The sequence below is a fragment of the Schistocerca piceifrons genome, chromosome 2, assembly GCF_021461385.2.
Source record: "Schistocerca piceifrons isolate TAMUIC-IGC-003096 chromosome 2, iqSchPice1.1, whole genome shotgun sequence".
NCBI lineage: Eukaryota > Metazoa > Arthropoda > Insecta > Orthoptera > Acrididae > Schistocerca > Schistocerca piceifrons.
Window position 1 is genome coordinate 334,584,516 of NC_060139.1, and position 18,693 is coordinate 334,603,208.

The 18,693-nt window shown below is 42.6% G+C and overlaps 1 protein-coding gene across 1 annotated transcript in view; it reads left to right on the forward strand.

Annotated features, from left to right (window-relative positions):
• LOC124777209 (juvenile hormone esterase-like) overlaps window positions 1-18,693 on the forward strand; it is a 58,709-nt gene that overhangs the window by 3,145 nt on the left and 36,871 nt on the right. The window contains exon 2 of the mRNA XM_047252524.1: window positions 17,899-18,024. Within this exon, the coding sequence (XP_047108480.1) occupies window positions 17,899-18,024 (126 nt within the window). The remainder of the gene's footprint in view (window positions 1-17,898; window positions 18,025-18,693) is intronic.

Consider the following 18,693-nt stretch of genomic DNA (forward strand, 5'->3'; position numbering starts at 1 on the left):
GCCAGCTAGCTTAAATCTGACAACAACACCGTGTTATTTGTTTCCCACACCACTATTCTTACCAGCCCCCATCTCTCTGCGACGCTCATTCTTCGCTTAGCAACCGTTAACGATGGAAGGGAAAATCGACGCTCCCACCAAGTGTGAATTGCGTTCTGTGATTAGATTTCTATGGTTTAAGGGGTCAAACCCTATTGAAATCCATCGCCAGCTGACAGATGTTTATAGATAAAAGTGTATGGACGTAAAAAATGTGCCTAAGTGGTGTAGGAAGTTCGTAGATGGCCGTACAAATGTGCACGACGAGGCCGGCCGCGGGCGTCCATTCGTTTCGGACGAGACAGAGACGAAAGCCGAAGACGTTGTTTTGCTTGCGGATCGCCGTGAGACTGTGCGAGAGATTATCTAACTGATAGGGGACGTCTCTAAGACTACCGTGGACAAGATTATGACAAACATTTTGAAACATCACAAGGTGTGCGCCGCTGACGCTCACTGATGAATACGAAAAGCAACGCATCGAAAGTGCCCGCAAGTTTCTGCGCCGTTTCCGGGAAGAGGGTGAGGAATTTCTGGATTCAGTTGTAACCGGGGAGTCCACTACTTCACGCCAGAGACTAAGGAACAATCAAAACAATGGCAGTATTCCAGTTCTCCAAATGTCAAGAAGTTCAAGTAAACGCTGTTAGCGGGGAAGGTGATGGCTTTAGTATTCTAGGATAGGAAAGGCGTTCTGCTGGTCGATTACCTGGAAAGAGGTACAACAATCAACGCGGCATGGTACTGCGACACATTGAAAAACTACGCCGGGCTATACAGAACAAAAGGAGCGGTCGGCTGACAAAGGGATTTCGTTTGTACCATCACAACGCCCGCTCTCACGTCGCCCGCAATATGTCAGATCTCATCGCCATATTCGGGTGGGAAATAATTGACAATCCTCCACACAGCCCTGATTTGGCTCCCAGTGACTGCTATTTGTTCCCCCAACTTGAAACATCACTTGGGGGAATGAAATCCAATCCTTCCTTCATGAATAGGGGAAATCGATGGGGGGGAGAGGGGGTAGTGGTATGATGCGGGTATGAAAAAGCTTCCGTAGTGTCTCCAAAAAGGCACCGATCGTGACGGGGACCGTGTTGAAAAATAGCTAAAAGTCCAAGCTTTCAGAATTTGTAATTGGTTTTGCAAGAAAATGATGTTTACGATGTGAAAAAGTATTGGAGACCGTAATTTACGGACAACCCTCGTAGCATTGAAGTTAGACCATCAGGCTGTTGCGCCTGCAAATTCAAGTGGCCGCCAGAGATGCTATCATCAAACGTGTTCTTCGTTTGGTTTCCTGAAACCAAGCACAAGCGCGATACAGCAATTGGACTTGGGACTGTTGCAAGGGTCGAATCCGAGCCAAAGGCCGAGCAGTCTCGTGTGCTTTCATCTACGTTATGACAACTGACTGCTCAGAGTAGCACTTGCAGTCTACGTCTTCAATTGTTTGTCCGATGTATTCCAAACTCTGTCTTCTTCTACATACCCTCCACAGCTCCCTCTAGTATCGTGGAAGTTATTCCCTGATGTCTTAACAGATGTCCTATCATCTTGTCCCTTCCTCTTGTCAGCGTTTTCCAAGCATTCCTTTCCTCTCCGATTATGAGTAGAACCTCCGTATTCCTTATCTTATCAGTTCATCTAATTTTCAACATTCGTCTGCAGCATCACACCTCAAATGCTTCGCTTCTTCTCTTTTCCAGTTTTCCCACAGTCCCTGTTTCACTAACATACAATGTTGTGCTCCAAACGTACGAATTGAGAAATTTCTTGCTCAAATTAGGGTGTGTGTTTCATACTAGCAGATTTCCCTTGGCCAGGACTGCCCTTATTGCCGTGCTAGTCTGCTTTTGATATCCTCCTTGCTCCATCCGTCATTGGTTATTTTGCTGCCTACGTAGTAAAATTCGTTAACTTCATCTACTTCATGATCATCAATACTCATGTTAACTTTCTTGCTGTTCTCATTTCTGCTACTTCTCATTACTTTCGTCTTTCTTCGATTTACTGTCAGTCCATATTCTATACTTATTAGACTGTTCATTCCATTCAGCAGATCATGTAATTCTTCTTCACGTTCGCTGAGAATAGCAATGTCATCAGCGAATTGTATCACTGATATCCTTTCATCTTGAATTTTAATTCCACTCTTGAACCTTCCTTTATATCCCTCGTTGGTTCTTGGATGTATAGACTAAACAATAGGGGCGAAAGACTACACCCTTTTTTATCTGAACACTTCGTTTTTGGTCTTCAACTCTTATTATTCCCGCTTGACTCTTGTACATGTTGTATATTACCCATCTCTCCCTAAAGCTTGCCCCTATTATTCTCAGGATTTTGAATATTTTGCACCATTTGACATAATCGATCGCTTTTTCCAGGTCGACAAATGCTATGAATGTGTCTTGAGATATGTTTAGCGTTGCTTCCATTATCAACCGCAACGGCAGAATTGCCTCTCTACTGTCGTTACCTTTCCCAAAGCCAAACTGACATCTGACACATCCTCAATTTTCTTTTTCATACATCTGTGTATTATCGTTGTCGACAACTTGGATGCATGAGCTATTAAGCTGATTGTACGATAATTCTCGCACTTGTCAGCTCTTGCAATCTGTGGAATTGCGTGGATGATGTTTTTTGAAAGTCGGATGGTATATCGCCAGACTCATACATTCTACACACCAAGTTGAAAAGTCTTTTTGGTACCACTTCTCCCAACGATTTTCGCCATTCTGATGGAATGCTATCACTTCTGCATTATTTGATCTTAAGTCTTCCAAAGCTCTTTTAAATTCTGTTTTTAAAACTGGATCCTCTATCTCTTCTAAATCGACCCCTGTTCCTTCTTCTATTACATCAGACAAATGTTCTCCCTCATAGAGGCCTTCAACTTATTCTTTTCTCGAATCCACTCTCTTCTCTGCATTTAACTCTTAATGTTATCATCCTTGCTTTTAATTTCACCGATGGTCGTTTTGACTTTCCTATACTGAGTCAGTCCTCTCGACAATAATGTCTTTTTCGATTTCTTCACATTTTTTATGGAGCCCTTTCGTCTTAGCTTCCCTCCACTTTCTGTTTATTTCATTCCTCAGCGATTTGTATTTCTGTATTCCTGAATTTCCCTGAACATTTTTGTACTTCCTTCTTTCATTAGTCAACTTAAGTATTTCTTCTGTTATCCACGGTTTCTTTGCAGTTACCATCTTTGAACCCATGTTTTTCTTTCTAACTTATGTGATTGCCCTTTTTAGAGAGACTTGAGCCTGCTCTTCATCACTAGTTCATTGTGATCTGAGTCTATATCTGCTTCTGATACACCTTACAATCCGGTATCGATTTCAGAATCTCTGTCTGACCACGATGTAATCTAACTGCAATCTTCCTGTATCTCCCAGCATTTTACAAGTACACCTTCTCTTCTTATGATTCTTGAGCAAATTTTTCACCATCACTAGCTGAAGTTTATGGCAGAACTCAATAAGTCTTTCTCCTCTTTCATTCTTAGTACTGAGCCCATAGTCTCCTGTAACCCTTTCTTCCATTCCTTTCCCTACAGCCGCATTCCAGTCCCTCATGACTGTTAGATTTTCATCTCCCTTTACGTGTTGTATTACCTGTTCAGTATCCTCATATACTTTCTCTATCTCTTCGTCTTCAGACTGCGATGTCAGCATGTATAATTGAACTATCGTCGTCGGTGTTGGCTTGTTGTCTATTCTCATGACAACAACCCTATCCTGAACTGTCCACAGTAACTCACTCTCTGCCCCACATTCCTATTCATAACGAATCCTACACCCGTTATATCGTTTTCTGTCTTGTTGATATTACAATATATACTCATCTGACCGGATTCGCTTGTCTTCTTTCCATTTCACTTCACTGATCCCCACTATATCTTGATTGAGGATATCAAATTAAACACCTTTCAGCCGGCAGTTTTCAAACTTATTTTATTGGGCAATCAGTTTCAGCGTTTTACTACGCCATCTTCAGGCCCCTGACAGACGTGTAGGAATAATCTACTTCGCTTCTGATCAAAACAGGGCCAGCAATACAGGTGTTAGTAGATATTTGTCACAGTGACCACTTAAACCATCGCATGCCTACTGAAACTGGTTGCCCAATAAAATAAGGTTGAAAATCGATGGCTAAAAGGTGTTTAATTTGACATTCTCTCGAACAGCCGAGTCTCACAACCATCACTAGAGAGATGGACATGCAGAGAATATCTACGAGGGTTGAAACTTTAACAGTGGCAACTATTTATTTGCAGCTCGTACAAAATAGACACGTGTTTCAAAGTTTTCCTGGCCTTCAAAGTAGTCACCAGCATTGTGTATAACCCGTTGCCAGCGATGTGGAAGTTGTAGGATACTCTTAGCAGTGCCAGTTGTGTTGACAGTTCTATTGCCCGACGAATTTGTAGCTGATGGCTTAAGTCAGGGGAGTGCAATAGGTGGTATAGCACTTAGCAGCCCCATATGTCAAACAAATCAGTAACAGCTTGCACTGTACGTGCTTGAGCATTGTCCAGCAAAATGATGATCAAGTCCTGTAGAAAGTGTCTTCGCTTCTGCTCTTAGCTCGTCGTAGATTGTGTTCCAAAAATGAACAGCATAGAGATAGAAGTGATGACACTTTCTGCAGGACTTGAACATCATTTTTCAGGACAATCCTCAAGCATGTACAGTGGAAGCTGTTACCGATTTGTTTGACTGATGGGGCTGCTAAGTGTTATACCACCTACTGCACTTCCCTGACTTAAGCCCTCGTGAGTTCGTCTCGATTTCTAAACTGAAGGAAACGCTTCACAGCATTTGCTTCAGTACTGGTACAAATTCGTCGAGCAATAAACCGTGCCGCTCGAACTGTCAACACAACTGGCACTGCTAAGAGTATCCTACGACTTCCACATAGCTGGCAACGGTTATACACAATGCTCGTGACTAAAGGCCAGTAAAACTTTTAACGTATCTATTTTCCACGAGCTGTAATAAATAGTTACCACTATTAAAGTTCCAACCCTCGTAGATTGAGTCTTTGCATTTCCCTTTTCAGATTTTCTAGCTTTACTGACGCATTCAAGCTTCTGACATTCCAGACCCTGACTCGTCGAACGTTATCCTTCCCTTGGTCACCTCCCCCTTGGATCATCATAATGATACTTTTTCAATTACAGGCCACATATCCTGTAGATACACATGATGTGTCTTTAATGCAGTGGTTTCCGTTGCCATCTGCTTCCTCATGCCATTGATCATCGCTGATTATTCCGCCTTTAGGGGCAGTTTCCCACCCCAGGAGCAAGAGATTGCCCTGATCCTCAGGTATCCTGGCACCGATGCTGATTGTTATTCAAAGTATAAGCAATTGGGGGGGGGGGGGAGGGGGGAGGTGTTCGAACCTGGGACCGTGGTCGTTTTGATCACTAATCAAAGACGCTACCCTTTGACCATGGGTTATCATCTCCCCTATTTTGCGATAATATAGAAAGAGTTGCCTTTCTTTGAAACTTTTCAATGTCCTCCGTCAGTCCCATCTGATGCAGATCCCACACCTCGTAACAGTACTCCAGAACAGTAGACCTCTTTACTAGGCCTTTTGCATTTTCTAAGTGTTCTGCCAATAAATCGCAGCTTTGGTTCGCCTTTCCCACAATATTAACTAATGGATTGTTCCAATTTAAGTCATTAGTAATTGAAATCCCAAAGTATTTAATTGAATTTACAACCTGTAGATTTACCTGATTTATCATGTAACCGAAATTTAGCGGATTTCTTTTAGTACTCATGTGGATGACTTTACACTTCATTAACTACAGTCTATTGCCACTTTTTACACCAAACAGATATTTTCTCTAATGTTACATAATTGAGGTACTTTAATCGCCTTCGTTAAATCCTTCTTCCGAATAGTGTAGATAGCTTTGCATGTATTATGGAGGTTGCTTTGAAATTGCAGAAGAAAGTTTTAATACTTTAAATCCTCAGCCTCGTGTCAGCCGGTCATGTGCTGAATTTTTTTTCGTCACATAAGTATTTTATCTTAGTATGTCAGGAGTTATGAGCGTGAATTGATATTTGTATGTCTCCAAGTCCATTCACAAATAATCTCGCCAGACGTCAAGTTCGCCAAGTATGGTAACTCGCGAAGTAAATTAATATAATCCGACAGATGGCGGCCAGGAATGATTCAAAAGGAGAATCTGTCCCTCGAAGCTTACTGGGTAGTGACGTCAAAATGACGTGCTTTCCATAAAAGTTGATGCTACCACGCAACATGCTTCGAATGACACTTGCTTTTCTCACAAATATACGCTGTTTCAAAATGAAAGCACACTGAAGATCTTTCGAAGACACGTCGTTATTGGCACAATTTCTGTAATAAACTGACGAAAATTGGTTGCTAAAAAATTGGCGTATTTTGTCGTTTTCGTATTGTAACTTGCGTACTATGACAGTATGCCATTTCATGACAACGGCACAGTGAAGATTTATTGTAAACACGTCACCCCTGGTACGATTTGTTATAATTAAATGACAGTGAATGACATACCGGCGGTAAGGCCTTCAGGAGATCCTAAGATGAAAGACTGTTAGAAGCGGAGTTCACCATAATACAGTGAAAGAGGCGTGGAGGTACAAAGTTGAATGTATTGTGTTCGCATCCCGTTGCGTTGCACATTTGTAAAAGATTATGGGGATTCCTTATTGAATTAATAGTCGTATGTTCTGTAATATTCAATGTTATACACATATAAAAGCACTCTCTCTCAGGAGCGAGTTTATTCGATTTTGTGAACATGACAGGAAATATGGACGAATAAATTTCAACAGCGACCTTCTTGTCCACATCCACAACAACATCGAAAAAGCGGAGACAACGTTATAATGAATGTTATAATTGACATACTGAAATAAGCAGTTTCATAGCACATTCATTAGCAAATACATTATATAAAGTACTACAGTTGTGTGATAGCTTTCGCTTTTGCAGTCAGATTGTAACAGCTCTGTTTCATTTTCTACCAGAGCAATTACATTCGTTTTTGGATTCAACGTGTACATTCACTGTTCCTGGAGTATGTGCAATAAAACTGCATTTCATTACTCAGGTACGCAGAATACGTAATATTCTGGAAATATAGCTGGATGGTATATATAGAATGAACCAATGGACACAATGTAATTATTCGAATATGACAACACATTACTTTACGATTGAACTATATGCTTTTCTTTCTGAATTGACGTCAAAATGAAACGTCTGATTGTTCTGGAAGAAAAAAGCCGATGTCATATGTTGCAAAGTACACAGTTTAGTCTCATTAAAAAACCAATCTTGTTCCATAACTCTAAAGTGCGCGTCATTTACGACGGCGGCCGAGTTTAGGTTCGTTCTGCGCATCTGACGTCACAAAACACAGTCAGCCAATGAACAGAGAACGACGTTGCCAGAACTCGACTGCAGTGCAGACCACGGACGAGTGTCTTCAGTTTTAGAATCGTTCAGTCATAAATAAAGTAACTGAACAAAAGCAATGTCTTGATAGCAGACTTTCTATAAAAGAAAGTTCGGAAAAAACATTCTTTATACCAGTTGCTTCATATTCTATTAATTAATTAAACCAAACAAGCAATTAGCCTCCTAATTCAGGCAATAGCAGGGAAATTCATTCTCACTAACCACTTTTTCGCAATAAAGAACAGCGGTAATTGTTTATTTCCTATTGTACTTCGACGAAACGTGAGTAATTCATGGCCATACCAACAGTGTTTGTCGGTATTTAGCATGCTTGTTTAAACACCTCCAGGAATGTTGTTAATTGCCGAGTTGCGGTAGCGTAATGGTTAGGGTATTTGACTGCTATGCAAAAGGTTCCAAGTTCAAACCTTGTCTGATGTCTAACCACATCGAAGTGTCTTACTTCATAAATTTTTTTTGTTTGAATGTAATTTTTTGAAATTTTGTAGTGGCAACTAAAATCGACCATACGGAAAGTATACGCTGTGACTTTTACCTCTGAAAACTCTTCAAAATTTCGTACAATGGTGTACTATATTTAATGCTGCACAATAACTGCGTTGAACATCGAAACAAAATTAAGTCATTTATGGGGGGAAGGTATCAGTCAAGAAGATGTGTAAAAATCAAATTTTTGGGCCAAATAGTTTTTGTGAAATCGAATGATAAGTGTGTCAAAGCAGTTGGAACACCATCTGTCTGCACAGGCGAGCAGTGCAGTGATGACAAAATCGCGCACAGCGCAGAATGCAGGGAGCACGTCTCTGTAGCAGCGAAAGGGTTAATGCGGCCGTGGTTGCTTTACTTCGTTAACTACGCGCTACCCCCTAAACGTACGTTTTCGAACTATTCTATACTATACTATGGCGCTGCTTCTCTTAGCGCCTACAAATGGCAACACAGCAATCTCCCGCGTCTGGGCTGGCATGCGCGAGCCGCCAAGATAAAAGAATTGAACTATAGTACTTTATATATATTTACTATTGAATATATGAAACTACGTAATAAGCACATTATTTCCAACATTCATTATTAAGTTATTCGCAGTTAATGAAGATGTGGTCCAGACGACCATTCTTGCAATTTGCTCATCCAGATATCTTTCGTTCCCCTACCGTATCCAGAGGCGGGGTATGAATGTACAACAGTTGAATGTGGAATGGTCCCCACACTGTGCAAGCTACATTTCCTGGGGAGGGGGATAACCGCTATAACCGTATCGGTTTTAAATTTAGAAGGATTGCGCACTGTTTATAGAGTGCTAGAAATAACAGATTACTGAAATAAAACTGAGTGTACAGTATTTTCAAAAGTTTGAAGGCAACAGTCAGTGTAGTTCTACTTTATTAAATTACATTTTACACACTACATACTAGCACAAGCGTTTTATTTATACGTTGTGGCCTACTGTGAACTATTACGAACTTGTGCTCCAGTATTGGCGACAGCATTTATTCTAACAAAACTTTCCTAACAGTTGTTCGGATCAAGTATTTATAATGGTTTTGATGTGCTTATGTAAGCACATTATATCTCCACAGTTTTCGCAGTTAATGTTAATGTGGTCATGGATAACTGTTTGCATCTGTTCACCCACATTCCGTAAAATGTTCATAAATTCGAACACACTCACTCCTGAGAGAGAGTGCACTTATATGTGTATAACATCGAATATTACAGAACATATTTCTATTAAATCAATAAGGAAATTCCAGAAGATTTTAAATATGTCAAGGCGCATAAAAAAGTATTTCAGTGCAACAGGACACGTACCTACTCCTTTCGACTTTGTAACTCCACGTTTCTATCCACTGCATTATGGTATACTCATATAACTTGTTTCAATGAAGGATTTCCCAAAGGCTGTTACTACCAATATGTGAATAACTGACATTTACTTTAAAAAAAATATTACCAGAGTGACAGGTTTGTGGTAAATCTTCAATACACTGTTGACTTGAATGACATAGGCCTACCATCATAAATGCAACTTCTAGAACTAATTCAAGAACAACTAAATACGTCAGTGAAAATGGTGAAATCGAATATGGCCTCTCCAAAGTTCTTCATTTGTCGTCTGCTATAGAGGTTCGTGGTCGCATCGAGTTTTATGGGAGACAAGTTATTTTGTCATCACTTCGTAGTAGGCTTCGAATGGCTCTAGCTGCTCCATAAATTGAAACTGTGTCATATCCACAAGTGATTTTTGGCAGTTTATAGCATGCATGGCCGTCTGTGCAGTCAAATTGTTGTTTTGAATTTTTTCGACATTGTGTGCTTCAGACACAACATCTTTATGAACTATGGCTTGAAGTTGAAGATTAGAGCCAACATATTCACTACATTTAGATGCAATATATCGTCCAGAAGACGAGCCCAAGTTTCTGAAACCTTTTTTCACTATTGTGTTTGCATGTTGAGCCGAGTGAAATACAGCGTATCGAAAACAACTGATCCAGCTTATTGTGTTTGCATGTTGAGCCGAGTGAAATACAGCGCATGGAAAACAACTGATCCAGCTTCTGATTTAGTCTACACAATCGCTATTAGAGGTGTAGACAGCTTCATTCTCAGTCTAATGTTCCTATTTTTCCTTTAGTGAACATGAAGTTACTCCTTTCATATTAGTGCAAAATTGTTAAAAACAAGATGTAGCCTGAAAACCCAAATTCGGTAGTGTCACGTGAACAACGACCTGTGGAAGTTTGGGTCTGGTGGTGAGTCGTGCACACGGACGCACGCACGCGCACGCAGTGTGGATCGAGATGAGAGAGGTGACTGTTTCAATGCGAAGGGTGTGGTGGATTGCCTTCCGGAGGGGTCAGCTCAGGCGACTGAGCTTGATCCTGACAGCAGCCCCATCTGCCCGCCACTTATAACGAACCGGCTTTCTAATCATGACTTTGACATGGATGACCCTGCTATACATGACTATTTGTGTCTAGCATATTCGCATAGCCAAATTTGACACTATGTTACAAATATTTGTGCATAGTGTACCTGAAGCAAGACTTGGAAACCACCCCAGTATTTACCTAGGATGATGTGGAAAACAACTGAAGTATCAATGACTGTCATAAGTTTTCTGTTCATTTCATTTGGAGATTTATCTTTTGGCATTTTCTTCTGATGTTGATTACTAAGTTTGCCCACATGCCTTACAAATTTAATGTCAATAAGATTAACATTACGGAACTGTTAAGGCTTTTGTGGACACTTTCTGACAAATCGCCTGTTGCGTTCTGTCTTAGGTTCTTCGGCTGATGTTTGTTTCATGATTTTTCTGACATTTCACCAGCATGAGTTGCTGCTGGTGGCGGACTGGCGAAGCTTTGACAATACCAGACACTCATGACTGTGGAACATCAAAACAATGACCAAAAAAACTCAGACGAAGAACCCGAGACAGAAGCCAACAGGCAATTAATCGAGATTAACGCAGTCCGGCATATTTGAAGTTGCTTCTTGTTGTCTCTTTAGAAACAGTAGGCCTATCTGCACTTCCTTTTTCCTTTAGAACTGTTCATCTGTTCATCAATTTACGTGGCGTAGACTTTTAGTGTCAAAATGAACATTTATTTTGGCACTGAACAGAGCGAGTACAGAAATAGTGAGTGTACACGGAGCAAGAACACAAAGATAGAATGCAAAGCCAAAGAGAATAATCAAAGAAGTGTCACTTCACATCATAGACACCACAGAGACCCCCCCCCCCCCTCCGGCAGTGTGAAGCATGGCTGTGCGAAGCTAGCAGATGTCCACAAAAAGATCTTCATGCCAGCTCAGAGGGCGGAGGCGGCGCTTCGTCGTCATGGCCTCGTGTGGCGGACAGCTGCGCAGGCGCAGGCTGTGGCAAGTCAACGGGGGCTGCAGAGGTGGCGGCGGCGGGCAAGGCATTGGCGGAGGTAGGTTGGCAGGGAGCGGCAAGGAGTGGCTCTGGGAGGGACCACACAGGCTTTAAATGTTATACTGAAACTGTACTCGGGCGGCCGTTGAGCAGAATCGCAAATGTATTGACCCAGCAGCGTAATACGCGGTGAGGACCGGAGTACAGAGGTTGCAGAGCTGCACGAAAGGAGTCGTCCCATAACATGACGAAATCGCAAGAATTCAAGACCTCATGAACAAACACCTAGAACAAACACCTGTGGTGTGGTGTGCACCTGAGGTAGAGGCTGGCGAAGGCAGGCCATGTGAGCACACACTCGTTCAATAAGGGCCAGCAGGTCGGTAGCATCCATCGGAGAAATGTCCTCGACAAATTCAGGTGGCAGGACAAGCAGTTCACCATACAGGACCTCCGCCAACGGAGCATTGCGGTCCTGAATGAGATTTTCACTGTGCAGCGGAGTGTGCACTGATATGAAACTTCCTGGCAGATTAAAACTGTGTGCCGGACCGAGACTCGAACTCAGGACCTTTGCCTTTCTCAGGCAAGTGCTCTGCCAACTGAGCTATCCAAGCACGACTCACACCCCGTCCTCACAGCTTTACAAAGGTAGGCAAAAGCAAAAGGAAGTGGTAGCAAAATCGAATCAATGAAACATTGCCACGTCTGCACAGCGTTTTTTAAACTATATGGCATGAAGCACTATTCGAAAACGCCAAAAGGCATAAAGATTGCCGTTTTCAGAATGTCCGGCAATACAGAAAAGAAGGTGAATGGGGGAGGACCAGTTGCTGTGAGAAGGTCGGAGCACACCCAAAGCCAGTATATCCTGAACTATATTTTTCGCTCACAACAATTTCGTAGCGTTAAGATGTTGTCAAGCTTCGTGATGTACGGGCAGTGCAGATTTGGTGGTAGGTGCTGTTGCTGATTGCCGAGACCCGCAAAGTGATGCATGCGTGGTGGGGAGACAAGGGGGGCAGATACAAAGTGTCGGCAGTAGGTGACAGCTGAGCATATGGTGCGGTAGGCGGGACCTTGGCGGTAGATGGCGGCAGTGGGTGTAGCGCGACGGCCTCACGATATGAAGGATCCTGCGAAGCAGGGGTGTGTGCATCCGGTAGGTCCCACTGCATCTGCAAGGAACTGGCAGCATGAAAGGTGCAGCTTGACACAGGAGCGGGGTAGAGCGAAGACACTGTAGGAGAGGGAGGCTGCATTGAGAGGAGCTCCTCTGCAAAGAGGCAGTGTAAGATAATCCATGCATGAGCCAATTCAGCAGAGGCGGTAGCAATGTGGGAGCATAACTCTGCGTTATGAGTGCGTAGTCCGTCGATCAGCTTGCAGACATCCGATAAATCAGAGAGGCGAGCTGTAACATCTTCAAGCAGAGAAGCACATGTGGAAAGTGTGGCCAAGGATGCGGAGAGCGAGGACATGCTGCACCCGTTAGAGCACAGAATGGTATATTTAGATGTGTGGTGGAGTGTAGCAGCCTCTAGGTCCAGCAAAAGCTCATAATGGTGTGGAAAGTCCAACCCGATCACAGGTGTTTCCACATCGGTGACATGGAAGGTCCAAGGAAATGTCGCGCATGGAGACAGACGAAACGACACCTTGATGGAGCCAAGGACTGCGATATGGGAGTGATTCGCAGCGACTACTGTGAGGTTAGCAGGAAAAAGCGCGTTGCCCACATGCTTAGCCAGGATAATGCTGACATCAGCATTGGTGTCGACAAGAAAGCATGTGCCCGACAACAAGTCCGTGACATAGAGGCGACATTGGTGCAAGCAGTATGGCATTGGAAGGTAGGCGCCATTGATGATCATGGTGGGACGTGGCACCTAACCGTACCCACTGAAGTTGTTTTGGTATGCACAAGGCTAGCGGCAGTTGTGATTGGCATCCCCGTAGGTTACATGGTACCAGCAAAGCGGGTAAGCTTGGAGGCGAGGCATTGCGGGGTGAGTGGGGGACGCAGCTGGCTGTGACGTAGCTCAAGAATGCTCAGGCTGCTGCTCGGGTGCGGTCAGCCTCCTGTAGGCCGCCAGGAGTGATCTCCTGGCAGGTCGCTGAGCTGCTGAGATGCACGCATTGACCTCTACCAGCGGCACGTGGAACCGGCGAAGCAGAGATACCAACAGAAAGCAAATGTGATGTCGTCCTTGACAGGCAGTGTTAGTGACGAATAATTGTGTAAGCCCTATCAGCCATGCGCAGGTGGACCTCGAGAAGGTCAGCGATGTACGATAGCAGGTGAAGCTGTAGGTCTGATGGTAGTTTGATCATCCACGGAGTCCACAGCGTGGCATGTGCTTGGTCATCAACCAATGTACAAAGGCGCTGCCAGAGCTGTGAAGGTGTGCGTTCGTTGAGACGCACATCGTGGAGGATGTGGTGTATGGCTTCGGCTGGAGGGCGAGAAAGGCATTCAGTAAGCAAAGTTTTCACCATCACATATTTGGACGAGGTGGGAGGCGAGAGCAGCAGATCACTGATTAAGTCAGAGAGTGGTCCTGGAGATGGCTCACCAGGCACACAAAACATGCGTCGTTGTCCGAGATCCCGTGGATATCCAGTAGACGGTTCACCAGAGTGAACCAAGTCTTAGGGTTGTCCTTTTGCAATGCAGGCAACTTAGAGAATCTGCTGGTTAACACTTGTTGGTGTAGCACAGGCAGGCGCAGATCCATGTTGGTGGTTGAGGGGCCCCCGACACCAGGGGTGCAGGAGTGATGGGCGATGCATCGTCCAAGGTCTGCGTGGGGGGCGGCCACAAGCAGCACACAAAGAGGCATGAGCCGGCGCACCCAACCGCACAATGTATCCCAACTGCAGCACCGGAGGCAGGTGCGGCATGTTCGTAACAGCCGGTGCCACTATAACAGTGGGCGGAAGGCGGTCATGAAATCGCCAAGGGGGGGCTGATCCCGAAACCGGCACGGAAGAAATGGCTGGTGCCATTATGAGACTGGGTGGAAAGCGATTTTGATGTGACCACGGAGCGATTTTTGCAGCAACCGGCACGGCTGAGGCGACCGGTGTTGCCGAGATGGACGGCATGTGTGTGTGTGTGTGTGTGTGTGGGGGGGGGGGGGGGGGGAGGGGGGGTGCAATGACATCAGGCAATCAGGCAAGTAAGAATGTGTGACCCCACACATATGAGCTTTTGGAGTACAGGTCTCAAACTGTGTCTGCACATTGAACCATCTGGAAGGCGACTGCTTAACTGAACAACATCCATCACAAGATTATCGCTTACTATGTCGGTGAACGGTGTCCACTGTCCAGGCGGCAGGCCCTGCTACGTAGTTGCATTTGACGGTGGACATATTGGGCCAGCAATGGTTAAGTGGCTGCTGGCATGGCAGGGGTCAAAAAATTGTTCACTTTTAACCAACATTAGGAACACCTGTACATACACAAGCACAGTTAAAAGGGTGCATGGCACAGCACAAAACGACACTGGTAGATCCATTGTTCTGAAGACAATGTGGACCGGCACATGAGGTTTGTTAACGATGAAAATAAGCACAAAATAATTCCCGAATGCACAACAGTGAAGTAGGGGTCACCACTGTGGTTATTATATGGCATAGAACTGTGATAACTCACTTTTACAGTCAAAATGAACATTTAGTTTGGCACTGAACAGAGTGAATACAGAAATGGATGTCAAACATGGCGCGAGAACACAAAGACAGAATGCAAAGCCATAGAGAATAATCAAAGAAGTGTCCCTTCATGTCAGAGACACCACAGCCTTATTGTATTGTCCTGGTTTCTATAAAATGTGTTATATATTAAACTGAGTACAAAGAATGAAAATATAAAATTTCTGTTATTTTTCAGTTTAATAGTGTAAGTTCTTTGTTATATAATTTGCAAATTATTTCACTTTCCATCAGAAAAAGTAGGACAGAAATACAAAAAAGTAATGTAATTTGATTCTGATATTTTAAACATAAAGCACTGTTTAACAGCATAAGCTGTAAGTACTGGAATTTTAAAAAAATTGTATGTGATAAAAAAGAGAAATATTCTGAAACTTCCTGGCAGATTAAAATGGTGTGCCAGATCGAGACTCGAACTCGGGACCTTTGCCTTTCACGGGCAAATGCTCTACCAACTGAGCGAAAGGCAAAGGTCCCGAGTTTGAGTCTCGGTCCGGTACCCCGTTTTAATCTGCCAGGAAGTTTCATATCAGCGCACACTCCGCTGTAGAGTGAAAATTTCATTCTAGAAACATCCCCGAGGCTGTGGCTAAGCCATGTCTCCACAATATCCTTTCTTCCAGGAGTGCTAGTTCTGCAGGTTCGCAGGAGAGCTTCTGTGAAGTTTGGAAGGTAGGAGACGAGGTACAGGCGGAATTAAAGCTGTGAGTACGGGGCATGAGTCATGCTTGGGTAGCTCAGTTGGTAGAGCACTTGCCCGCGAAAGGCAAAGGTCCCGAGTTCGAGTCTCGGTCCGGTACACCGTTTTAATCTGCCAGGAAGTTTCATATCAGCGCACACTCCGCTGTAGAGTGAAAATTTCATTCTAGAAATATTCTGTTTAAAAAGTCATGTATAATTCCTACAGTTGTTCAGTATATGTAATGACAATTTTTTCATGCAGATAAAAAAACTGTATCAAAATTTTTCTGGCCTTTAACTTAGCAAAATCTTTCAAAGTAGATTCTGAATCTATTGACTTCATGATATTGCGTTCATCAACTAAAATTGACAATCCACACAATCACTCTTAAGAAACTATTGACTTGAGGTATGTCTTTATCATATTGAATTTCAAAAACTACTAGGAAAATTGTCAATAAAATTGTTTTTGTTATATAAGGTAATGAGCTCTGTGGAGAATTTCCAGCAGGAAGGTTGAGAACTGAGATCAATACTTCCTCATTTAATTCCTTCTCATTGACGTCACATTCTTCACACTTACTTAAAACAGCCTCAATAGAGACACATGTGGCTTTTAGTTTTCCACCATCCTGCATCTGCACATCTTGAATAATGTATAGAAAGGTGAAGCTCTTACGACTGTCCGTAAGTTCAAATTGAGCACACCCTGCATCTTGTCCTCCAAGATCACTTGATCTCATTACTCTAGATTTTTCTGTCTGCAGTTATCTCAGAAGTGAAGTGTACAGGACTCATGTTGATATGGTTGAAGACCTGCAGCTATGGACTGTATCGCCTTGGCAAAATCTGAGAGGTGATTCAAGGGTGTTTGAAACAATTTGTAACTGACTACAGTGATGAGTGCAGTATCGCCTAAAAATGTGAAAACAGCACATGTAACACTCAACAGTAACATGTAACATACTGCAGTAGTATTGTTTCTTGTTAAAGTAGCCATCAATGAAATATGAGCCCAATCAGATGGGGACGACATTAAGAATTTTGCATTTCAAATACATTTATACTCAGTAGAACATTATTTATTACTGAAGTCAATGGTGACTCATAATTACACATTCACAAATATCTCACAGATGGCTCATTTGTAGACTGATGTTCACTCAAACGCTTTTTGTTTTTATTATCATATACATGTCAGCTTTCATTACCAGTTATGAGACACACTGTATTCCAATTTTGTACTTGGGCACCTGTGGCACCACTCTCAGGTTGGAGACCCAAGTGGCCATCTGTGTCACTTGGGCCTTAAATCAAAACTGCATCTGCCACACCTGCAGTATATATCATCACCAGTCCAGTAACGGTAAATCTGTCAGAACAGTGGAACAGTAAAAATTATTATTGTAGGCAAAAATTCAGTGAAACCAGTCTTTTAATTTACAAAAAATATTGTTACAACAATTAATTTTTGATCTATACAGGGTATTTCAGTTGGGTGAGTAGTTTGATTTGTGGGGTAGAGTATTATGCAGTTATCAGAAATTGCAATTCCATTAAATGGTAAGCTGTCTCAGTGCCTCCACTGAACATTTGTCACTCACTTATTATTGTTTTCAACAGACAGATTAGAATTCTTCAGTCAGTACCAGAGTGCAAAATCCATCTACATAATGACATGTGGTAGCTCGGGAACTGGTACAGCACACTCTATGAACTACCAGAAATTAAGTTTTGGTGAAATGTAAACAAAAAATTGTAATAACACTAACCTTTAATACCTTATATTACAGTACAGCATATTTTGGCACATGAGAAGAGCCATTATCTGTGTTCTTTAATTGGATATATACTCACAACTATGATCTATGATTGATGTTTCATGGTAACCTCTTTTTAACAGTTTTCTATTTTGTGAGACAGTAGATAGAAGCAGACAAAATAAAATGTATACCTTATTACTGTAAAAAACGTGTTACATGAACGTTGCTGCATAGAATTATAATTGTTCTTTTGATTCAGAAACAATTTTTGACCCACCTACTTACAATATGATGGCTTTTGCAGCCTCCCTCACCAGTGGATGCGTGGGATGGGATCCTAAATGCCACAGTGGATGGACCCTGGTGTCCCCAAGCAGACAGGCCCAATGGGAGTGAAGACTGCTTGTTTCTGAATGTGTATACATCACAGGTACGTGACAAATAGTTACAAGCATTACTGTACTTAATTTTTCTGATTCACATATCAAACATTTGTTACCATTGGTGAACCGTTTCCTTACTTGTGGATGAAGAAGATCCTGTTTTTGTAGCAGCAGCTCTTGACTCTATAATGATAGCTTTAATTGTTTTAATAAATGTACTCTGAATCTACAAATGAGCATTTAACTCAGAATCTTTGACATACTTCTTCACCTTCCATCAAGGTTAGTCTAGTTCAAAGTCTGGGATAAAGTACCCTAACTACAAGATCAGAATAATAGTTATATTTTATATAATTCTTAATGTTACCCTACTAGAGCTTGTAACTGTAGAAAAAATTATGTATGTTGTAGGAAAGTTCTTGTAGAGTATAAATACTTTAAGATTAAACGAGATCACTTAACAAAATGTAGAACCATCATATCCCTCTGGCAGACGAAGGTGCATGACCTACCCAATCCACCCATACAGCACTTCATACTCCAGCCCCATCACAGGCTTATCCTACCCCATCACAGACCAGCCACCTGTGAAAGCAGTCATGTCATGTACCAACTCTGCTGTAAACACTGCACAGCCTTTTATGTCAGTATTACCACCAACCAGCTGTCCACCAGTTTGAATGGCCACTGCCAAACTATTGTCAAGATCAAAGCTG